This window comes from Hyperolius riggenbachi, chromosome 2, assembly GCF_040937935.1.
Source record: "Hyperolius riggenbachi isolate aHypRig1 chromosome 2, aHypRig1.pri, whole genome shotgun sequence".
Taxonomy (NCBI): domain Eukaryota; kingdom Metazoa; phylum Chordata; class Amphibia; order Anura; family Hyperoliidae; genus Hyperolius; species Hyperolius riggenbachi.
In genome coordinates, this window is record NC_090647.1 from 91,530,671 (window position 1) to 91,552,599 (window position 21,929).

At 42.5% G+C, this 21,929-nt stretch overlaps 1 protein-coding gene across 9 annotated transcripts in view; it reads left to right on the plus strand.

The window, feature by feature from the left end:
- FRY (FRY microtubule binding protein) overlaps window positions 1-21,929 on the plus strand; it is a 578,021-nt gene that overhangs the window by 421,325 nt on the left and 134,767 nt on the right. For all 9 annotated transcript variants that reach the window (XM_068267046.1, XM_068267044.1, XM_068267045.1 and 6 more), the window contains 6 exons: window positions 116-287; window positions 7,630-7,886; window positions 11,226-11,372; window positions 14,990-15,158; window positions 16,906-16,996; window positions 19,821-19,903. In XM_068267046.1, coding sequence (XP_068123147.1) covers window positions 116-287; window positions 7,630-7,886; window positions 11,226-11,372; window positions 14,990-15,158; window positions 16,906-16,996; window positions 19,821-19,903 — 919 coding nt within the window. The remainder of the gene's footprint in view (window positions 1-115; window positions 288-7,629; window positions 7,887-11,225; window positions 11,373-14,989; window positions 15,159-16,905; window positions 16,997-19,820; window positions 19,904-21,929) is intronic.

Consider the following 21,929-nt stretch of genomic DNA (forward strand, 5'->3'; position numbering starts at 1 on the left):
TACTTTTTTCGCGAAAGAACCCCTTTAATTTCTGTTTTGATCTAACAGCTTTGCATGGGCAAGAGTAGAATAATTGCAGAGAAAATCTGACTGAATCGTTCTACCTGTCCTGCAGGTCCTGGAGGGAAAGCTTTTTGTGTATTCAAAGAAAGTGGCGGAGCAGAAGCCTGGAAGCATCCTGTTTGGCACCCACGGTGTATTGCCACCCCTGTACAGCGTCTCACTCACCAGACTTTCCAATGAGCTGGCACGGATGTACCCTGAGCTCACCCTGCCCTTGTTTTCAGGTATTTCCTTCCTACATTCAGGTTTGGCTTTCAGGCAGTTTGTTTCTGGGCCTATGCAATATTGATTGAGGGAAGAATTGCATAGTTCTCTAATATTGTGTCTGAGGACATAACAAGTAAATGTCTGAACGCACTAGTCGGCGCATACAAACGAGCGACATCGTTCAGACCACATTACCCGGCACAAAGACAGGACAGGTCTTTTAAACGACGTTGTGTAAAATTGATTCCAGGAGCACCCACAACAAAGCTCAGGTTTCAAGTGTGTGCCCAGACCCTCACCCCTGTACCAAGGGGTCACAGTCCAAAACTCAAGCGAAGGATCGGCACCACACCAATAAGTATTATTAACTCTGATACTTTATTAGATCATAAAAATGACAGGCAACGACAGCCCGCTATTTCAGCCTATATGGCTTTTCTCAAGTTTAAACCACATAGTCCGCACACACCAATAAACGACTGTCATTTGAAGACTGGGCATGGAAGCGGGAGGGACATCTCACATGACATATACAGGCAAGCACTGGAACACTGTCAGTTGAACCACTTTGTACACACCAGCCGACTGCACAATACCTGCCCAATAGTGGTCAAAATTCATCCGCCAGTTGGATCAGCCAGAATGCCCGATATCAATCACTGTCATTTAACGTTGTTTCATTGCATTTTTTATAACCATCATGATCCAATAAGGTGATATTTGTCGTTCTTTGGGACTTTAATCTGAATTGATTGACGGCAGCTAGATTAAGTCAGCTTTACACCTGTTTGACAGCCTAGCCTGTGTATATTTACTCCAGAAAAGCAATGGGGACACTTGCTGATGGTTCAAGGAGATGATCATTCTCTCTTCTCCTTTTGAAATTGAAAAGAAACAGAACAGATGTCTCGCCTCTCTTAACTTTGAGACTTGTGGGTCTCTGACCTTTGTAGCTCAAACTATTCCAGTCAGCAGCTTTTGGTTACTGTTGTGAAACAGCAGGATTGTAATGAAAGAACTTAAGGCTAAAATTGATTTTGATGTGTTTACGTCATTCTTGTCATGTAAATGCATCTCACCCCATAATTGCTGCCGTTTGTAGTTTGCTGAACCTGTTTGGTAATTGTTCCAACAGCCTGGAAAGTCTCATAATTGTCAAGTGGAGCTGTGCGCAGGGACAGAATATCCTCTTGTCCTCACCTATCTATCTTATTTTATATCCATCCCTTTTCCCAACGATGGGGTGGGATGATCCAAAATAAGCAGTGGGGTGGTGAGTGGCTATTCAGTTTCCAATCACACCTCTTGCTGGAGTAAAGTCTCCAATCACTGCTTGTAGAGACAAATGAATCTGAGCACTATGATGTCACCTCATTACTCCTGAGGCACTAGTCTTGGCTGAGAAATTTAGCATGTCTACAGCTGTCCCCGGAAATCTGCTCAGGTCACTCAATACTTGTAAGGATGGAGGCACCCAAGTGTAGAAATACCGTATATACTCATATATAAGCCGAATTTTTGGGACAAAAAAAGTGTCCCAAAAGTGGGGGGGACAGCTTATATGCGAGTCATGTGTGTAGTGGGTGTCTTCCCCCCCCCCCCCCCCCCAAGTACAACTCCCACCACAATGTAAAATAAAAAGCAGTCCACTGACGGCCGTGTAACCGCCCCGTCATGTGCTTACTGTGTGCTGGAGGTACAATCAGGTGGCCGTGTTCCCCTTCAGTGCACCGCCACACAAGATTGCTTTGAAGTGCCCGCTGCGTCTCTCTCCCCCGAGTGTCTCCGCAAACGTATGCAAAGTGGTGCACCTCTTCCCTCCGGGCCGCTGCTGAGACTCCTCCGTAACGGAAATCCATAACAGTCTCGTCTTTATGATCCCCAGCCTGCGTCACACAAGGCGCCACTAGAGAGCGTCATAGCAATGAGACTGCTATGGACTTCAGTTACGGAGGATTTTTGGCTGCGGCCCGGAGGTAAGAAGCTACACCACTTTGCTATGCTTGCTGAAAGTCTAGGAGGGACAGAGAGACACAAATTGGACACTGCTGCCAGACATTGTCTGGTGGCACGCTGCCGGGTAACACGGCCACCTGATTGTACAAATAAACCACACCACTTTGCATAAGTCTGCGGAGACACGGGGGGGGGGGGGGGGGGGACGATGTGGGCACTTCAAAGCTGCCAAACATTCTTGTTTGGTGGCACGCTGGGGGGTAGCACGGCTACCTGATTGTGCCTGCAGCACTGAGCACATGAGTGGGGGAGGGGGGTCATGCAGCAGACAGCTTTTTCTTTTACATTGTGATGGGTGCTGCACTCGGAGGTCACTACCTGGGGGGTCATGCAGCCTTCAAAGCATAGCTTTGTCTTTTACCATATACTGTATTGTAGTGGGGGTTGCATCAGGAGGGGGAGGCACGAATAACTATCCTGAAGTCCATAAATGCACCCTCTTCCCTCATCTTTTGCCAAAGCCTGCAACAAATTCAGCACAGTGGAGCACTCTTTTAGCATTTTTCTGAGTCTTGTATTATCATTTCCATCTGCACCAGTCCAGCATTTCTTACCCTCGGCTTATATGCGGGTCAATACATTTTTTATGTTTTTTGTGGTAAAAGTTGGGGGGGTTGGCTTATATGTGGGTCGGCTTATATGTGAGTATATACGGTATCAATAAATTCTAATAGTTAAAATAAGAATTAGAGGGTAGTGTCTTACCTCTCCGGATGATAAAACCACAAGTATTACTGGAAAAGTATTTATTCAAAACACAAAATAGACAACACATTTCACAGGTACTATCCTGCTTCCTCGGGTCAGTACACAGTGCCTTGTAGCAAGGTGAATAGGGTATGGGCACCTCTGACCAGACACTACTACAATCAAAGTGAGCAGCAGGATGCCAGTCAACTTGTATTGTTTAGAAGGAAATGACCAGGACTGCCTCCACATCCCTCTCCGTTCAGATATCCTTAAAGAGAATCTGTATTGTTAAAATCACACAAAAGTAAACATACCAGTGTGTTAGGGCAGTGTTTCTCAACATTTTATAACCCTGTACTCATCGAGTACCCCCTAGCATAGTAAACATGATCACAAGTACCCCTTGACAAATATATATTTAATCGTAGTACATGATAATTGGTTCTAAACAATGTGCAAGCATTTATTACTGCTTTTAATTAGCTAAAATACTAATTTGATGTTGTTTAAATAAGAATTATAATTTTCTAAATATCTAAATTTGTTATTCTTGGTTAAGTATATCAAGCCCGAGTACCCCCTGGACCCATCAGAAGTACCCCCTGGGGTACGCGTACCGCATGTTGAGAACCTAGGTGTTAGGGGACATCTCCTATTACCCTCTGTCACAATTTCGCCGCTCCCCGCCGCATTAAAAGTAGTCAAAACAGTTTAAAAAGTTTGTTTGTAAACAAACAAAATGGCCACCAAAACAGGAAGTAGGTTGATGTACAGTATGTCCACACATAGAAAATACATCCATACACAAGCAGGCTGTATACACCCTTCCTTTTGAATCTCAAGAGATCATTTGTGTGTTTCTTTCCCCCTGCAGCTCACTGAAGAGTTACAAGCTGATTGTTTGTTTACTCTTGCAGACAGCTCTGCCCGGTTGTCTGTAATTCTGCAGTATGTGACTCATCAGTATGTAATACATAGGATTTATCCAGCTTGTAAAAGATAAGAGAGCAGAGAAAAGCTGGCTAATGTAAATAACACACACACACAGGGGAGTGTGCATAGAGGGGGCATGCATAGCAGATCACACTGAAGAGTTGGCAGCCTTCCAGACACAGGCCTACAAGTCTGACAGGGGAAAGATAAGCTGATTTATTACAGAGATGGTGATAGTATAAAGTGCTGCAGTAAGCCAGAGCACATTATAATAGGTTTAGGAACCTGTAGGATGGTAGAAAACACAATGACATTTTTGTTACAGAGTCGCTTTAAAGCCAGAAGTCCATCAATATAGTCAGGCAACTGGTATTGTTTGTAAAGGATGAAGATGGCAGCATCCGTATTCCTCTCACTTCAGGCTCCCTGTTCTGTCTTGCACCTAAAAAACTGAGTAGAGCCTACAGTCTGCACAGACACACCCATGAAACCCACTATAGTGAATTTCCACATCAGGAGATACTTTTCTGCATAGGGGACATCATTCTGGAATAAGGTCTAATTTGCAAACATTTTGCGCTTTCTAAAAAAAACTGTATTCCTTTTTTGTTCATTGACTGAACAAATAATCTCCTTTCCCATTTACTTGCTGCTGTTCCGCTAAATCTTGAGTTCCGCCTCATTAGTCTTTATTTTTGAAGTTTTTTCTCCTCACTCTCTGGGTTATAAAATCACTTAACCAGCTTGCTACATAATGAGAGCTCTGAAAAGGATCCAAATGATATGGTCCATTTGTCTGTTCTTGGAAAGGCAGATATCAGCGCTGGTTGGAAAACAGAACATTAGAAGTTTAATTACCGGCATCTGCTGTATGTTTTGTTTCCTGCTGAATGCCTTTGCTGTGTTGCAAGCTCTTATCTATACAAACCAAGCTCTAATTGCAATGCTGCAGATCTAATATATGAGCTAAAGGGAAGGAAGGTGTATTAATTGCACATAGCAATGCTGCTCCAAGCAAAACTTTCCCAGTGCCATTAAAAAACAAAAGGAAAAAATGGATTTCTTTGGCTGCGTGGGGCAGTTTTTCTATCAGTATTTGTACAAATCCATTGCCATTTCTGCAGTAGTACTGAGATATCTCTGCTTCATTTGAAGGACAACTGAAGTGAGAAGACTGCGGAGGCTGCCATATTTATTTCCTTTTAAACAACAGTTGCCTGGCAGCCCTGCTGATCTATTTGGCTGCAGTCGTGTCTGAATCGCACCAGAAACAAGCATGCAGCTAATTTAGTCAGATCTGACAATAATGTCTGAAACATCTGATCTGCTGCATGCTTGTTCTAAGTCTGTGGTTAGAAGTATTAGAGGCAGAGGATCAGTGGGGTAACCAGGTAACTGGGATTGCTTGAAAGGAAATAAATATGGCAGCCTCCATATCCCTCTCGCTTCAGTTGTCCTTTTAATTGTTGAGTGAAAGACGACCATAAGTATGTCACAATATAATAGTGCATAATTATTCTATTTACCGTATACTGAAAGCAAATCTATATCCATCCAGAAGACATAATAGCATAGAATCCAATATACAGTAATAATGTAGTGGTTACTGCTGAAATACCCTGTTCTCCTTGAATGCCTGGAATTCCAGTGCCTAGGCATTAGGCCAGGTAGTGAAAGAATGCACCCAAAGAGGACACAGTTCACAGTTTTTAGTTACATACATAGATAGTTTGTCCACTTGTCATGTGGAATTTCCAATAAAATATGCCGAGCTTTTTCTTCAACCGTTGCCTGGTTTGATGATCCTGCTTTACCTACATAGTTAGTTTGGTTGTAAAGGACATCCGTCCATCAAGTCCAACCTGAAAAATAAATAAACAAAAGAAAAAATAAATAAGACACCATCCTGATCCTGCACATATCCCAGTTGATCCAGGAGAAGGCAAAACCCCTTACAAGGCCTGGGCCGATTAGACTTAAAAGGGAAAAATTCCTTCCCGACTCCAGACAGTCAGATAAATCCCTGGATCAACACTTCCGGGAAATTACCTAAAAAGTATAGCCCATGGATGCCTTCAATGGAAGGAAAGCATCCAGGCCCTCTTTAAATGCAGATATAGAATTTGCCATAACTACTTCCTAAGGTAAGATCTTACATATTTGAACCACTCTCACTATGAAGGACCCCTTTCTATGTAGCAAAAACTTTTTTCCTCCACATGCAATTCACGTCCCCTTGTTCGTCATACAACCCTAAGGACAAAAAGCTCACCTGCCAAGCTTTTGATTGACAAAAAAAATCTAGTAGCACATAAATTATCCTATTTCCTGGAAGATAACGGGATAGATTAAAAAAGATCAATAGTTCAAATAATTTAGTATTTAATGTGAAATGTGACAGCACAGTCTGACACAAAATTCCACACAAAACGCTGTTAAAAAGAAAAAAAAGCTGTCCACAGAAGATCCACTCACGGGATTACGGGGAGCACTTCACTACCCAGAAGGCTGAGCGCACAAGCCTACACCCGTAGACCAGTGTCATGACGTTGGCAGGGCTTGTGCCTTAAATAGTACCCTAGGCGGATCACATAATAATTATAGGACACAGAGGCATGTTCTCTGCTAAGTGATGTGCCTCTGTGTCCTTCTTGCGCCGTTGCCAGTCCCCCCTGGACTTTGCTCCCCCCCCCCAACAAAATGAGCGACAGGGCTAGCGACAATCTGATTGTCACAAGCCTCCTGTTTACATGCCAGCCCTTAATCATCCTGCTCCCCTCCGCCTCTCCCGCATTGCCTCCCCTGTATCGCTCCCCCGCCTCCTCCAATCGCTGGCTAAGCTGTGACCCAGGAACTACTTCTGGGTCGTGGCCATCTTGGATTTGTCTACTAGTGATCGGAGGCTGCGGAGGACGAACTGGGCCAGGGAGAGCAGCGTGGAGCTGCACGGATGCATCCGGGAGGCAGCTTGGAGCAGGTAGTATGTTTGTTGTTTTTTTTCTTGTGATGCCGCCTTAGGTTCTCTTTAAAGGTGACATATCAGGAAATGCTGTATTTTAATGCCAGAAATACCGTATTTTCCCGGGTAAAGTGGACATAAGCTGCCCGCTGGCTATGAGTTATTTTTAGCTCACAGTTCCTCTTTAAATATATCCCATGAAACTTTTATTGCAGTACAGTAGAGCTGGTCAATGAGATGGTAATGTTTCCAACTTGCATGCAATGTTAGTGACAAATTGTCATTGGGCCAATCAGATCCATGTCCTGCTGGTTTCAATTAGCCTAGTTTCAGGCCCAGGGCCGGGCCGAGGCATAGGCTGGAGAGGCTCCAGCCTCAGGGCGCAGTGTAGGAAGGGGAGCACAATTCATTCAGCTGTCATTCCTAATTGTGTTTGAAACAGAAAGAAATAAGAAAAGGGGATACATAGCAGTGACTGCAAGCCCGATAACTAGATATTAAGGTGTTGGGGAGGTTGTGGGCCCTGTGGCGCCTCTTAGTCTAATAGCAATCAGTGTGTGATGGCTGGGGTGGTAGGGATGGAGGGGCGCACTTTGGTGTCTCAGCCTTGGGTGCTGGAGGACCCTGTCCCGCCTCTGTTCAGGCCGCAAGCAATTTGCAATTTATTTGCATGTGAGTCAGGATTATTAGTGCCTCTACAATACAGATTCAGTTGGTGACCTGTTAATTATTGTCTCTTTCTCATTGCTTGGTGTCAACAGAAGTGAGCCAGAGATTTCCGACTACTCATCCGAATGGGCGTCAGATCATGCTCACCTACCTGCTGCCGTGGCTACATAACATTGAGCTGGTGGACAGCAGACTCCTCCTCCCGGACTCCAGCCCTAGCACCCCAGAGGAGGAGGTCCCTGACCGGGATGGGGAGGCCACCAACACCTGTGCACTGAAAGGAAACGGATGGGGATCCCCAGAGGCAACATCGCTAGTGCTGAACAACCTCATGTACATGACAGCAAAGGTACCAATCACTCAATATGTCTCGAGAGCAATACAGGCATATTTTGCTTTTGTCCAGAGTCCAACTCTCCAGATGTTAGCAGGGTCATTGCGACATGCTATATGCAGGACTGTACTTTCTGGGAATTACTATTACTTTATGCATTGTTGCATAGCGTTGAGACTTTAAAAAGCAGCTTTAACCTCGGATTGAACTTCATCCCAATCAGCGGCTGATACCTCCTTTCCTATGAGAAATCTTTTCCTTTTCTCAAATAGATCATCAGGGATCTCTGAATGGCTGATATTGTGGTGAAACACCGCCCAGTGTCATGTCATGACCATGGTCCTGACAGTTTGCTGTCTTTGAATCTGATTGCATTGTGGGAAATAACTGCTGTTTCCAAATGCCAAGCATACAGTATCTCCCTTTGCAGAATGTTTGTTACTGAGAGTTCTATGCACAGACATCACCTGGCAGGGCTAGACCTATGATACATTTTAGACTGTAAATCGAGGTGAGGAAAGATTTTACTATGGGGAAATTCTAAATAACACATTTATAAATCAAGATTGTAAAAAAAATGCAGTTTTAATGACTTTTTTTTATACCCACTACATGATTTTTAAGGCGATGTTTCTGGTGACCGGCAATTTTTTGAAAAACGAGCGATCGTTTCCGTGATCTTGCAACATTGTTACAGGCGTGCAAATAATCAAACGACATTTGGTGATGCACGCCGATAACGACCTTCTCAAGAATCGGATCTTTAAGATCCCTGACGACTCCCATGCAATGTACCGCAATCGTTTGACCTCCCGTTCGCGCCCATCGTGTGACTTTGCGTGTTCTCGCAGGAAGAAGATGGATCGGAGAACCTTGTTCATCAGGTGTTGCTGTGAGGTTCCCCGATCCGTCTTCAGCTGGGTATTCACCTTTGGGAAATCTCCATTCACTGTTGGCTTTATGTAGTAATAGGTGTGAGGCTGTAAAGCTGGGAATTCCTTTGCATAATATAAGGTGAAGCTGATCAGTGATTGATCAGGTTAATCCCGGTCACTGCAGCTTGGAGCTGAGGTAATGAATATATACATAAACAAAGTAAGGCACTTGAGAAAACAAGCTCTCTATAGTCTTGCAATATATCAAACTAATCTGAATGGATTGCACTTTTTTTAGGCAGGTTTGTCATCTAAAGTAAATTTTCTCAGGAAGCAAAATTGAAAATCACCTCGCGCAGATGTTCCTAAAGGTGGCCATACACTCGTTAGATTAGCAGCAGATAGATCATCAGATAGATTTCTTATCTACAGTATCTGATGTGTTTAGGAACATTTTTTACTAGGAACAGATTTCCAATATATTTCAGTATGAAATCTATTGAAAATCGATGTGATGGCATTTTTTTGCCATCAGACTTCCATTAGGTCCAATGCAAAATGATAAGCCATCTCAACAGATCGACCTAGATTTTCCAGCATGTCAGATCAATTGTAATCGATCGAAATCGGCCGCAAATCGATCGGCCGCTAATCGGCTGAGTGTATGGGCCCCTTAAAGTGGATCCGAGATGAACTTTTACTCATTGCATAATTATGTATCTTTCCTATTGTTTATAGGCCATTCCTCAAGCCAAATACTTATTTGTTTTTGTTTTAATACTCTAATTCCTTATAAACTAAACAAGCCACGCCCACAGGTTTTCAGAGAGCCTTGGCACTTTCACACAGTAGTAAGGGCTCATGGGAGCTCAGTCTGGGCAGGAGGAGGGGGAGATATTACTAGCCAGAGATTTCAGAGGCAGAGGGGAGGAGGAGGGGGGATTAGGTTTTTTTCAGTCGGAGTGCTGATGGTGCAAATAAGCCTGCCTCTGTGTAATGTTTACAAACAACATGGCTGTTGTCATTGTATCACAGGAAGAAATAATCATATTCTATTAAAGCGGTTTGCAGCTAGATTTGCTGTGTAAACTCTAAACTTTAGATAAGCTATATAGACAAGTTACTTGTTATAGTTAGTTTTTCATCTCGGATCCGCTTTAAGCCTAGTACTTTTTAAGGAAATTTTGAAGGCGCCCAGTCAAAAATTAATAGATAAATTTAAAACTTTATCTGGTAGAAGCAGCAGCAATAAAAAGAGGTGCGGTCCTACCTTAAAGTTGTCCCCTTAAGGGAAGTAAAGCTAGTAGAGATATATGGTGAAAGAAAACTTCGTTTTTATTGTTGCACAAAGACAACGCGTTTCACGGCTTAAGCCGCTTCCTCAGGTCAATAAAAGTGCCTTCAAAAATAAAACAATGACAACAACTCAGACACCACTGGAATATATATACACACATTGCATTTTTACTTATGGACAGGGGTGTATCTACAAATCATGGAGCCCCCCAGTAAAACTTTGATGGGGACCCCCCAATGTCCACACTCCTTCCCTTGCCTCTCTGCAGTGACCCTTATACCTGGGGGCCCATCTTTAAAGGGTCATAAAACAATTGTGGGCATCATAATCTTCACACCCATAACAAATGTAGCCACAAAAACACCTGACCTGGAGGATGGAGCCCTTTATTGGAGGGAGTAAAGGATAGTATTTGGGCCCCCCTTGTGTTCTCACCTGCCATCGCAGTGGCTGCTCCCTTATTGTTACGCCCCTGCTTATGGAAATAAAAGTAGTAGAGTAAAGGCTCGTACACACGCTTGATTTTATGGAACGACGGGTCCGTCAGACCCTCCCGCTGGGCGGGCGTTCCAGCGACAGTCCGGCGTGTGTACAGTCTGACAGGCAGAGTGATAAGGCTGAAACAGCCTTAAGGGGCCCATACACTCAGACGATTTTTGGCCGATTGATCAAAATCTATTGGTCGATTGCAAATCGGTTGACCGATCGATTGGCGGCCGATTTTGATCGATTTCGATTGATTTAAATCGATCTGGCAGGCTGGAAAATCTAGGTCGATCTGTTGAGATTGCTTATCATTTTGCATTGGCCCTAATGGAAATCTGATGGCAAAAAAATGCCATCAGATCGATTTTTAGATTTCAAACTGAAATCTATTGGAATTCTAATCCTAGTAAAACATGTTCCTAAACACATTAGATAGATAAGAAATCTATCTGATGATCTATCTGCTGCTAATCTGACGAGGGTATGGCCACCTTTATCAGTCTGCAGACAGACTGTACACACGCCGGACTGTCGCTGGAACGCCCGCCCAGCGGGAGGGTCTGACGGACCCGTCGTTCCATAAAATCAAGCGTGTGTACGAGCCTTTAGATTGTAAATGAAGATTACCTTTCTGCATGTATTGTTGTGTACTGTTTATGAATAAGCCTGCTGTACTTTTCTTTGTTTCCTATGTAGTACGGGGATGAGGTGCCCGGCCAGGAGGTGGAAAATGCCTGGAATGCTTTGGCCAATAATGAGAAGTGGAGCAATAACCTTCGGATAACTTTGCAGTTTCTCATTAGCTTGTGCGGGGTCAGCAGCGATACAACTCTACTGCCTTATGTAAGATTGCAAATATCCCTTGCTTGTTTGAACTGTGATGCTATGCCTTGCTTGTGTTCTACAAACTTACAGTATCTCGAGCATTTCAGGCTCTTATGTCTGTGTGTACATATGTGCAGTGTGTGATGCAATGAGCTACACATCTGTAATTGAAAATAGTACAAAGACCATGGCTTCAATTCATCAAGCATTACCGCATTCGGTAATGCTGAAAACAGCTGAGTTAACAGGGCACTTAAGAAAATGTTAATTCATCAAAGCTGTTACCGAATGAGAAGCTGAAATCACAGAGCAATGAGATAAATTACCGACTTGTGCTCAACACATGTCAGCAAATGTCAGTAAATGTTAATTCATCAAGGTTACCACATTCGCTAGCACATTCGGTGTTTATCTCCAGCTCTCCCCTGTGGTTACAGGCTTCGAAAGCCTTCTGTGTGAATGTTTTCATGATTAGCAGGAGCAGGCAGCCAATAGAAACAGCCCCTGTTCTCCTGCAAGTGCCGCTGATAGGTGCTGATAGGTCACAGGCTTCTCCACACAAGCTTCCAGACCCCCCAGGCAGCGAGCAGAGAGAATGGTGGTGTAACCCTTTGAGTCCCTGTTTGAATATGCAAAGATGCAAGTAGTGAAATCACCAAGCATGGCATTTGTAATGTCTCCAGGAAGTTTATCTACGTTGTAGCAAATAAGTAAAATGTTAAGAAACACTGATGGACAGATTCAGAGCAGCAGAGGCAGTATAAGTAACAGTAAATATAACACGTTTACATGTAAAGGGATGTCTGAATGCCTTCTATTGTTATCAGCTTGTAACAACACAGAGACATTCCAAGCTGCTCTGCACCACTTATCTAACAGCCTTTGATGAACTGAAGCTGTAGTACTTCGGTAACTTAACGAACCTCTACCACACATGGGAAAATATTGATGAATTAGCACAGTGAAGTGTAAAATACCGAATGCGGTATTTTAAGGACTGGGATTTTGTTATTGAACACCCTTTGATGAATTGAAGCCCATATACAAAACACATTTTATGGCATAATGAAGAATATATCCTCATCTTTTATAAAATAAGGTATAAACATTCTTAGAAACGTTTCTCAGCTATTTAGGTGACAAGGCCAGAAGCCAATATTGGATGGCCATAATGTTCTCAAGTGTCACTGCATTTAAATATGTTGTAGCGGAAATCTCTGGCATGAGATGACATGACTGAAAACCATTGTCTGCGAGAACGGTTTGGCCTCGATTCATCAACACTTAGCAAATTTGTTAACAACAGTTTGGTAAAATACCGAATTTGTTAACTTCATTTCAGGATTCATCAAAGTTATCTACAGCTGTTAGCGAACATTCGGTAACGATTCGGTAACGATTCGCTAAAACGGAATAAAGTGCAATTCATGAAAAAGAAAGTGGGCGTGGTTTAGCGTTACATTTAGGATTAGTTATCTCCTTCACTGCTCTGTCGTTATTCCTGTCAGATCATTGCTGACAGAGAAGATGGAGCCATTTGAAGTGGTTATGTATCAGCTGAGAGTGATTCAAAGGCGCAGAAGGGCAAGAATAAGGTCTGCAACCATATACATTTGTAAGAGAATAGATTTATTTGCTATAACACGACATCTGCATTTCTCTTGAATCATCTTGTAAGAGAACACAGGCAGTGTCAGGGTTAACTAATTTGCTAGCTGCACTATAATTGTTTAGAAAAGGCTCCTATCAAGTTGTGGGATTGTCCCAACCACTTCCAGAATCCTGGTCCAGGTGTTAAGCCCTATTCAGAATGTTGCTACGTAGTGCTCAAAGGACTGCCTTTTACCCACAATTCCATGGGAATCTTATGGCCTTGTGTTAAAGTACCACTGTAAAATGGAAATATCGACACGTTACCGAATGGTTACCGAATTGTTATCGAATTCACACCGAATGCCGAAAAACCTTGATGAATACAACTAGAAATCGCTAAACTTCGAATTCGGTAATTTAACAAACTGGAAAAAGTTATCTCAAAGAGAATGATGAATCGAGGCCTTTGTCTTTGCATCCACAGCTATAAGTTGAAATTCTACCATGCAAAGGAGATACCATATAGAAACATAAGTTAAAAAATATACATTGAGGGAATTGTTTCTTTTTTTTGGGGGGGGGGGAGGGGGGGAGGGCAAGCTCATTTAAAGGGGGTAGTAACATCTAAAAATAAAAAAATGTAGTGGCCCAAAAGCATATGTAAACCCCTCTTTTTGTCAGAAAATAGGTCCCTAAATGTCCCCCAATTGGTTTTTCTTTTTACCTGATCTGGTTGCCTTCGCCCAACTGCAAGAATCAGAGGGGGCCATTGGTATTGTGGGAAGTTTTTTTTTATTTTTTTAATCTACAGTAAAAAGTTTATCTCAGCATGCGAAGCTTCCTATTTCAGAAAAAGATAACGCTATAGCCAGATGGTAATTGAACCCCACCCCCCTCCCTTTGAAGAGTTTACACTGTTGTCTAGGAGATGCTTGCTGTGGGAGGGAATAGTAAGCTGAAGCAGTAGGAAGGGAAAATTAACACTGTGCTGGGTTGAATGAAAATGAGAAGAGTGCAGAAGTGATGTCACTTTTGGCATCACAGAGAAACAGTAAAGATGGGAACCAGCAGAAATATGGTTTTCTTTTTTCATATACTATTTCTCCTAAATCTGGCGGAGAACACTAAAAACAAGATAGGGAAGCTAAATAAGAAATGTCTTACTGGATGATTTTTTCAGTTAATATGGAGTTTCTTTCCACTTTAAGGTGGACTGAGGCACCGTGAAAAAACTTGACTTGTGGTCTAACAAGTAAAAATTAGAGATTTTGAGGAGAAATGTGCAAAACGGACAGTGCGCACATAAGACAGAGCGAAGCTTGCTGTACCGTTTTGCATCTGCTGCAAGTGGGAACCAAGCTTTAAAGTGTACCCGAGGCGACATGTGACATAAAATAAACGTGTATGTGCTGTGCAAAACATATTAATAACCATGCTGTTTTACTTGTTTTGTTTTGCTGCCTGAAAGAGTTAAGCATGGAAGTGACAGCTTCTTTCTTGTCAGTGCCTTGTCAGGAAAATAGTAAACCTCACTGATAAGCAGATTGCAGCCATAAAAGTTTTCCTGGCAGAATACAACTTCTGAGGGCAGGGAGAGATAAAATACATCAACTATTGGCCCTTTCTTGCCACTGATTAGAGATAATAAAACATTTGACCTACTTTGCAAATGTTTAATTATAAGACCCTGGGGATACTTAAAACAGTGATTTTTAGGAGTAGGAGGATAAATATAATTGTTTATCTCATCAGTCTATTTTCACCTCTGGTTCACTTTAACGGCAACTTCAACAAAACTTTTTCACTCATCGTTTATTTAAGATAATGTTCTATTAAATGCATTTAATAGAACTACCAGAGTTTGGGCTGTGACCTAGTTTTTGCGAAACGTATTTCGGGTTTAATCAGTGTGGCTGAATTTTTACTTTAACTATAAAACAAGTTCTAGAGAGAACCCGGAATGGGAATAGAAGACTTTTTATCATGAAACCTTTCAGGCAGAAACTTTCATCTCTCAATGTTTTCATTTCTTTTTCCCTCAGATCAAAAAAGTGGCAATCTACTTGTGCAGAAATAACACCATCCAGACGATGGAGGAGCTTCTCTTTGAGCTTCAGCAGACTGATCCGGTGAACCCCATAGTTCAGCATTGTGATAACCCTCCCTTCTATCGCTTCACCGCCAGCAACAAGGCCTCCGCCGCTCCCTCCGGTATGGAACAAATGCGTTTTGATGTGGGGAGTTTAATCCTTAAGCGTTGTCTCCCTTTCTTCTCCTTCATGTGCTCTTAGCTTTTATCTATAAAGTGCTGCGGCTGAGAGTTTGATTTTGCAAACAGAGGGAAAACATTCTGTCTTGAAGGATTTATTCTCGTTGAGATTTGGTTTGCTGGTATTTGCTTTGGGAAATCGCTGCCTTTTTCCTCGTTTTTATGATGCTCAACAAGAGAAAAACAGATCATTCGCCTGACACCGATTTTCACAACTTAGATGTGTAAACGGCATTCCTCCCAAAAGATCAGGCCGGGGTTAGGCTCCCAGCTAAGAACTCTGTTGTGTTTTGTTGTGCGGATTACACAAGGCCATGCAACAGTTGTTGGATAAGCCAGTGTCAATGTCTAAGCGTCGGGATTAGATGGGCTCATATTTGCCTTACGCCTTCCTTGTCTTGACGTCTGGGACTGTGTGGCAGGAATCGTCTCCCCTCCAGATCTCGATCAGTGATGACACTGAGATTCCACTGTACTTATCACAAATAGCCAAGTACAGCATAAAGGGGAACCCCGACTCCCTACCATCAAGTTAGAAAACATAAAGCATTTGTAATGAAAGCACAAATATTTCCACAGATCTGTATGGTAACATTTCTTTCTTTCTGTACAGAAATTTCTTAATCAATTGATGTAAAAGAAATGGCCAGTCACTAGCTACAGGCTTCTAACTAACTTACTCAATATAGCTGCTTCAGGTCATGTGATCAAAACTAAAACATCTAAAAAAATTATAATAATTTGATACTCACCTATGGAGAGGGAAGTCTCTGGATCCTATAGACAAGCAGGGACCGTATTGCGCATGCTGAGTCTGGCCTCGCAAATGTGCAGTATGGAGGCGCCTGTCTTCCGAAGCACTGGGGGACGCGAGTGCTTCCAAAGCTTCACATGGACTCCCAAAGTCGCAAAATTTTAATGGGGGACAGTGATGGACCGAGGGCATGGCAAGAGGACCGCGAAGGCTTTATTTTTTTAGCTGGCCTTATATTTGCTTTATGGCTATAGTCAAGCCTCTTTTTTTTTTTTTTTTTTTTTTTTTGCACATGATAGTAGATTTAGATTAACCAGCTTAGCGGTATGGACGAGGTGGGCCGATTTTCACAATTTTTTTTTCAAACACGCAGCTAGCACTTTGCTAGCTGCGTGTTTGTACCGATCGCCGCCACCGATGCGCCACTACCCGCCGCCAATCAGTGCCAGGCATCGCTAAGGGGTGGATCGGGACTCCCTCCGATGCCACAACGTGGATAACGTCATCCCGATTGGGGAAGCCAAACAGGAAATCCCGTTCTGAACAGGATTTCCTGTTTGCTCTGATCGCCGGAGGCGATCGGAAGGGATGGGGGGATGCCGCTGCACAGCGGCTATCATGTAGCTAGCGCTAGGCTAGCTACATGATTTAAAAAAAAAAATTTAAAAAAATAGTGCTGCGCAGCCACCCTGGCACATTTAATAGAACGTCAGGGTGTAAGTAGCAATGTTCACAGTCTGTACGTTCCAGGTCTCTACCTTTTGCAGTAAATTATACTGTATTTAAAATGTTAGTTTGCTTTCCCATTTAGATGACTGTAATGTTACTGGACAGCTGTACAAACTGTCAAGACTATCTGGAGTCAGTGTCCTAATAATGTTGTGCTGTGAGGCCTCATGTTTTCTATGTATAAAATAAATGGTTTGTTAACCCAGGTACCACCTCAAGCAGCAACACTGTGGTCGCTGGCCAGGATGGTTTCCCAGATCTGGATGACAGCAGACAAGCCAAAGACACAGATGACAGGTGAATGACCAATATGCCATACTGACCCCATAATGGCTAATACTATCCTGCTGCTGCTGATCCATTGTAGATTTTTTTTCCATAAAATTATATCTACTCTAGTTCTTTGGGGGGCATTTATCAATAGTGTCTGAGACAAAATATTGGAAGGTTTTTAGAAATCCATGCAGAATTGTCACAGACATCTTAAAGCGGAATGAAACCCAGCATTTCTTCTTTGCTCTAATAGATTTACAGCATATTATATACAACCAGCATTTTTTTTTTACTAGAACAGCATTCAAAGGGTTAAACACAGGCCTTAGAACAGGGGTCTCAAACTCAATTTACCCGGGGGCCGCAGGAGGCAAAGTCAGGATGAGGCTGGGCCGCATAAGGGAGTTCACGTGTCCCCGCCGCAAAACGAGGGCTGCAGAGCCCCCAAATTGCCCCGGGGGCAATCCGCCGGCATTTCCTGGAAGGGGCAGAGCTTTCAGCTTCAGCTCTGCCCCTCCTGACGTCAATCGCGGCGGATCGCCGCCTCTGCCCGCCCACTCTAAACATAAAAAAAAAAATTGGGAAAATAGGAAAAAATGCCAGGAATCTTCATACAGCCATATTACGGCTGTATAGCGATACCTGGCCAAAGCGCTGCGGCTGCGTATGGACCCCCTGGAAACTCTGTCAGGAAATGTATTGCTCTTTCTTTTGATACATGTAAAATTACACTACCGTTAGGCTTGCTACTAAAAGTGACATTTACCGCATTTAAAAGTATACTATTTTCCTTCGAAACTTTAAAATCGATTTTCTCAAAAACTATAAGGTCTTTTTGAAAAATTGTTTTTTCCTCTTATTCCTAATGATCTCCTTAACATATCCTGCAAATTTAGGGTTTCTAGCATTTAAGGTGGATTTGCTATTAACCATTAAAGTCGGCGGGTTTTTAAATGTGTATTTTTTTCCTTTGCAACTTTAAAATCGATTTTCTCAAAAACTATAAGGCCGATTTGAAAATTTTTTTTTTCCTCTTGTAGCCACTGGGGGCCCCTACAAGCTCTGGGGCCTTGGGGCCACAAAATATTGTATCGCGGGCCGCAAATGGCCCGCGGGCCGCGAGTTTGAGACCCCTGCCTTAGAAGCTCCCCTGCAGGGAAAGCTGGAGGAATATGAACTAGAGATAATGTTATCTTGTGTTAAATTGTATCAAATGAGAAATGTAAACAAACACTTCTGTGACACTGCAAACTCTCCTGAAGACAGTGAGACAATCAGAAAGCATTTCTCCTTACATTAGATGAGTAACACAGTTATGAATAAAATGCAAAGTCAGCTTTCAGAGCAAAAAAAGTGTACTTTGGGAACGTATGATTTCTAAATTAATAATAATAATACTTATGCACAAAAGGAAATATGATAAACGTATGACATATAAAAAGTAGGAAAACATGTTTTTATTGAATATTATGTCAGGGTTTTATACCACTTTAAGAAATCACCAAATAGTGCATTTTCCTTCTTAAACTGATCTTAGCCCCAGTGCACACCAAAACCGCTAGCAGATCCGCAATACGCTAGCGGTTTTGGGAGCTTATTTCAGAGCGATTCTAGGTATATTTAGAGAGGTTTTCTAAACATACCTAGCGGTTTTGGGTGCGGTTTTGTGTAGCAGATTACACATATTGTTACAGTAAAAGCTGTTACTGAACAGCTTCTGTAACAAAAATGCCTGGCAAACCGCTCTGAAGTAGCGTTTTTCAGAGCGGTTTGCGTTTTTCCTATACTTTACATTGAGGACGAAACGCTTCTGAAAACTGCAAACGCGCAGCAGGAGGCGCATTTGCGGTTTGGCAAAAACCTCAAACCGCCGGTGTGCACCATCCCATTGCAATACATTAGCCAAGCGTTTTTCCAGGCGGATGCGGCCAGCGGATCGCTCCAAAAGCCGCTCGGTGTGCACTAGGCCTTAAATAGGAGGAGTTAAGGTATCCACTAATCATTTTTGTTTTGATAAATCTGACCATGTGTTCTGTGAAGACTGGTTGCTGTTGTGGTGTTTTTTTTGTTTTTGTTTTTTTTAAAAATGGTGACCTGTAAACTATTTCTCAGTCCTGCTGAGTAGTATTTCACTATAAGTGTTTTTTTTTTAATCGGATACAAAACCCAGAACACTGGTATAGTTATAGTAAGCATGGAAAGCTGAAGTTTCCTACAAGGCCACTTTATCATATCAGCAGTCCTGGGCCCCGGGGCTTCATGCTAAGCTCCAGTGTTACCTTGACATCCCTTCATTGACATTCCTGTCAGGGAGGAGTGAGGTATAAAATGAGGGCCGGTGTTATTGAAGCACAACAGTCTCACAAAGTGGGCGCTGTTATCTGGACGCTCATACAGTAGCCATCTATTCCTAGCAAGTTTTTCCACTTCCCTTCTGATGTTACATCACAAACAACCTGTGGGATAAGCTGTATCCTTTATCCCTTGTAAGGATGACAAGAAATGTCACATTTGGCCTCCTGAAGAAGCCAAGGGTTACATTTTAGTCCTTCACATCCTAGTCTCCGCCCACAGTACTTGGGCCTAGCTACAATCTATGGTAAATTGATCACACCCCTATTCATTTGTAGTGCTAAAATTGTATAAATGTCATGAAATCAGAAAAAATACAATTCATTTTAGTCCATGTTAAAAAAAATTACGAAAAAACAGAATATGCAGGCTTCATTTTTCTGATTGCTTAGGGCCGCGGTGGTACGTTTCTTTTGATATAGGGACAATAGTACATGACGTGTGTTGCATATTTGTGCCTTCATAATTTATGACTCTGTTGTGCTTTTGCTGTAAGGTTTGGGAATGTTATCAGAGCGCACACACGGCTGGAGTCCAGATACAGCAACAGCTCTGGAGGATCCTATGATGATGATAAAAGTGAGTGTTCTTAGTGTTCTTTCACTGCCAGGGCCTTTCGGGATTTGTATTGCTTGCATTCTGTCTAAGATATTAGAGAAGCAATTGCTCACTCCCAGCCAGCCATCTGCCATTTTATATTGGTCAGCAGACAGCCTGTCAGCCAATCAAGTGTAATACTAAACACCCATGTCTGTAGTACCAAATATAGCAGGTGTTGCATAAAAACAGGTGAGAGGGTTCGGTCACACATCGTGCAGGTAAACCCCCTCAATTCCCCCCCCCCCCCCCCCTAGCCACTATTCTGCATATGCACACTGGAAGCTGCACAAAAGACACTTGAAAACACAAACACTGGTGCACATGGCAGAAGGGTGCCCCGGGCTCAAAGATACTAGTCGGCAACCTGTATTCCATGGCTGTATACTGACCTGTATACCAACACACAAACTACTGAAATAGGATTGGGATATTACGAAATAGCATTGCATGTGCGTCTGTCACTTTAAAGGATTCCTATTGTAAGAGCAATATAGAAGCCACCCTCTTTTGTTTAAGTGGCCTTTTTGTTAGATTGATGTTAGGCTTAAAGGGAACCTGAATTGAGAGGTATATAGAGGCTGCCATATTTATTACCGTTTAAGCAATACTAGTTGCCTGGCAATTCTGTTGGCCATGCTGACGGCAGTAGTGTTTGAATCACACACCAGAAACAAGCATGTAGTTAAATCTTGTCAGATTCTTGGCAGAAACATCTGATCTGCATGCTTTGTACTGCCTGTAGCTAAAAGTGTAAAGGCCCATACACACGTCGGATTTTTCCGAACGATGGGTCGGTTGAACGTCCTGTCGTTCAGTTGTCCGCACGCAAAATCGGGCGTGTGTACAGACTGTCGTTCGGGTGATAAGACTGGTCTTGAGCGGTCCGCCCGGCGGAAAAATCCGACGTGTGTATGGGCCTTTAGAAGCAGAGGATCAGTGGGACAGCCAGGCAATCTGCATTGTTTAAAAGAAAATAAATATGTCAGCCTCTATTTGTCTCTCACCTCTGGTTCCCTTTAAGTCTTGTCTGATTTTCATATCTGGAACTAGCATGCAGGTCATGGTGTCACTGTGGATTGATAACTTCTGAAGAGGATCCTTCTAATAGGCAGCCAAATAGTATTTTAATGTGAAGTTAGCAATAGCCCAACCCAGATTTCTCAGATTCCTGTGGTACTGTAAAGTATATTAGCAAGTACTATCCTGATAGTTATGATGATTTGTATGCATAGTACAGCTAAGGAAAAGAATATTAGTAGCACAGATATGAGTCTCCTATTGTTTCCAGTACAGGAAGAGTTAAGAAACTTCACTTGCTGTCTATGCAAAAGAGCTTCTCTGAGCTATCCGACCCAACTTGCATTGGCTACAGTGCTGTTTTCTTGAGCACTTATCTCAACCGGTCTTTCACTTTCTTTTAATGTTTTACTGCCAGGAAGTTCAAAGGTTCATTAGCTCTGGTCATTTTCATCATTTAAAATACAGAGTGTAATTTGTAAACTGCAAATATTAGAGAATCATGCAATGTTACAAAAAAAAATTACAAAAAAAACCAAACTATATAACTGAAAATAAAAATGAGACTTTTATCTGCTACTAATGTTCTATTAATTATCCGTACTACACAACCAGTTCATTGTAGCATAAGGTTTATTTTCGCTTCATTGTAACTTTAAAGGGAACCTTAAAGGGACTCCGAGCAGTGCAGAAACTATGGAAAGATGCGTATCATTTTAAAGCTCTCTTTCTCCTCTTTCCAATGATATATAAACACCTAAATTGTCGCCCTACGCCTTTTAGTTTTCTCTATTTTCGCGATTGAAATCGCAGCCGCGGCAATTTCAATCGCGAAAATAGCGAAAACTAAAAGGCGTAGGGTGGCGGTTTATATATCATTGGAAAGAGAAGAAAGAGAGCTTTAAAATGATATGCATCTTTCCATAGTTTTTGCACTGCTCGGAGTCCCTTTAACTGAGAGAGATATGTTGCCTGGCAGCCCTGCTGA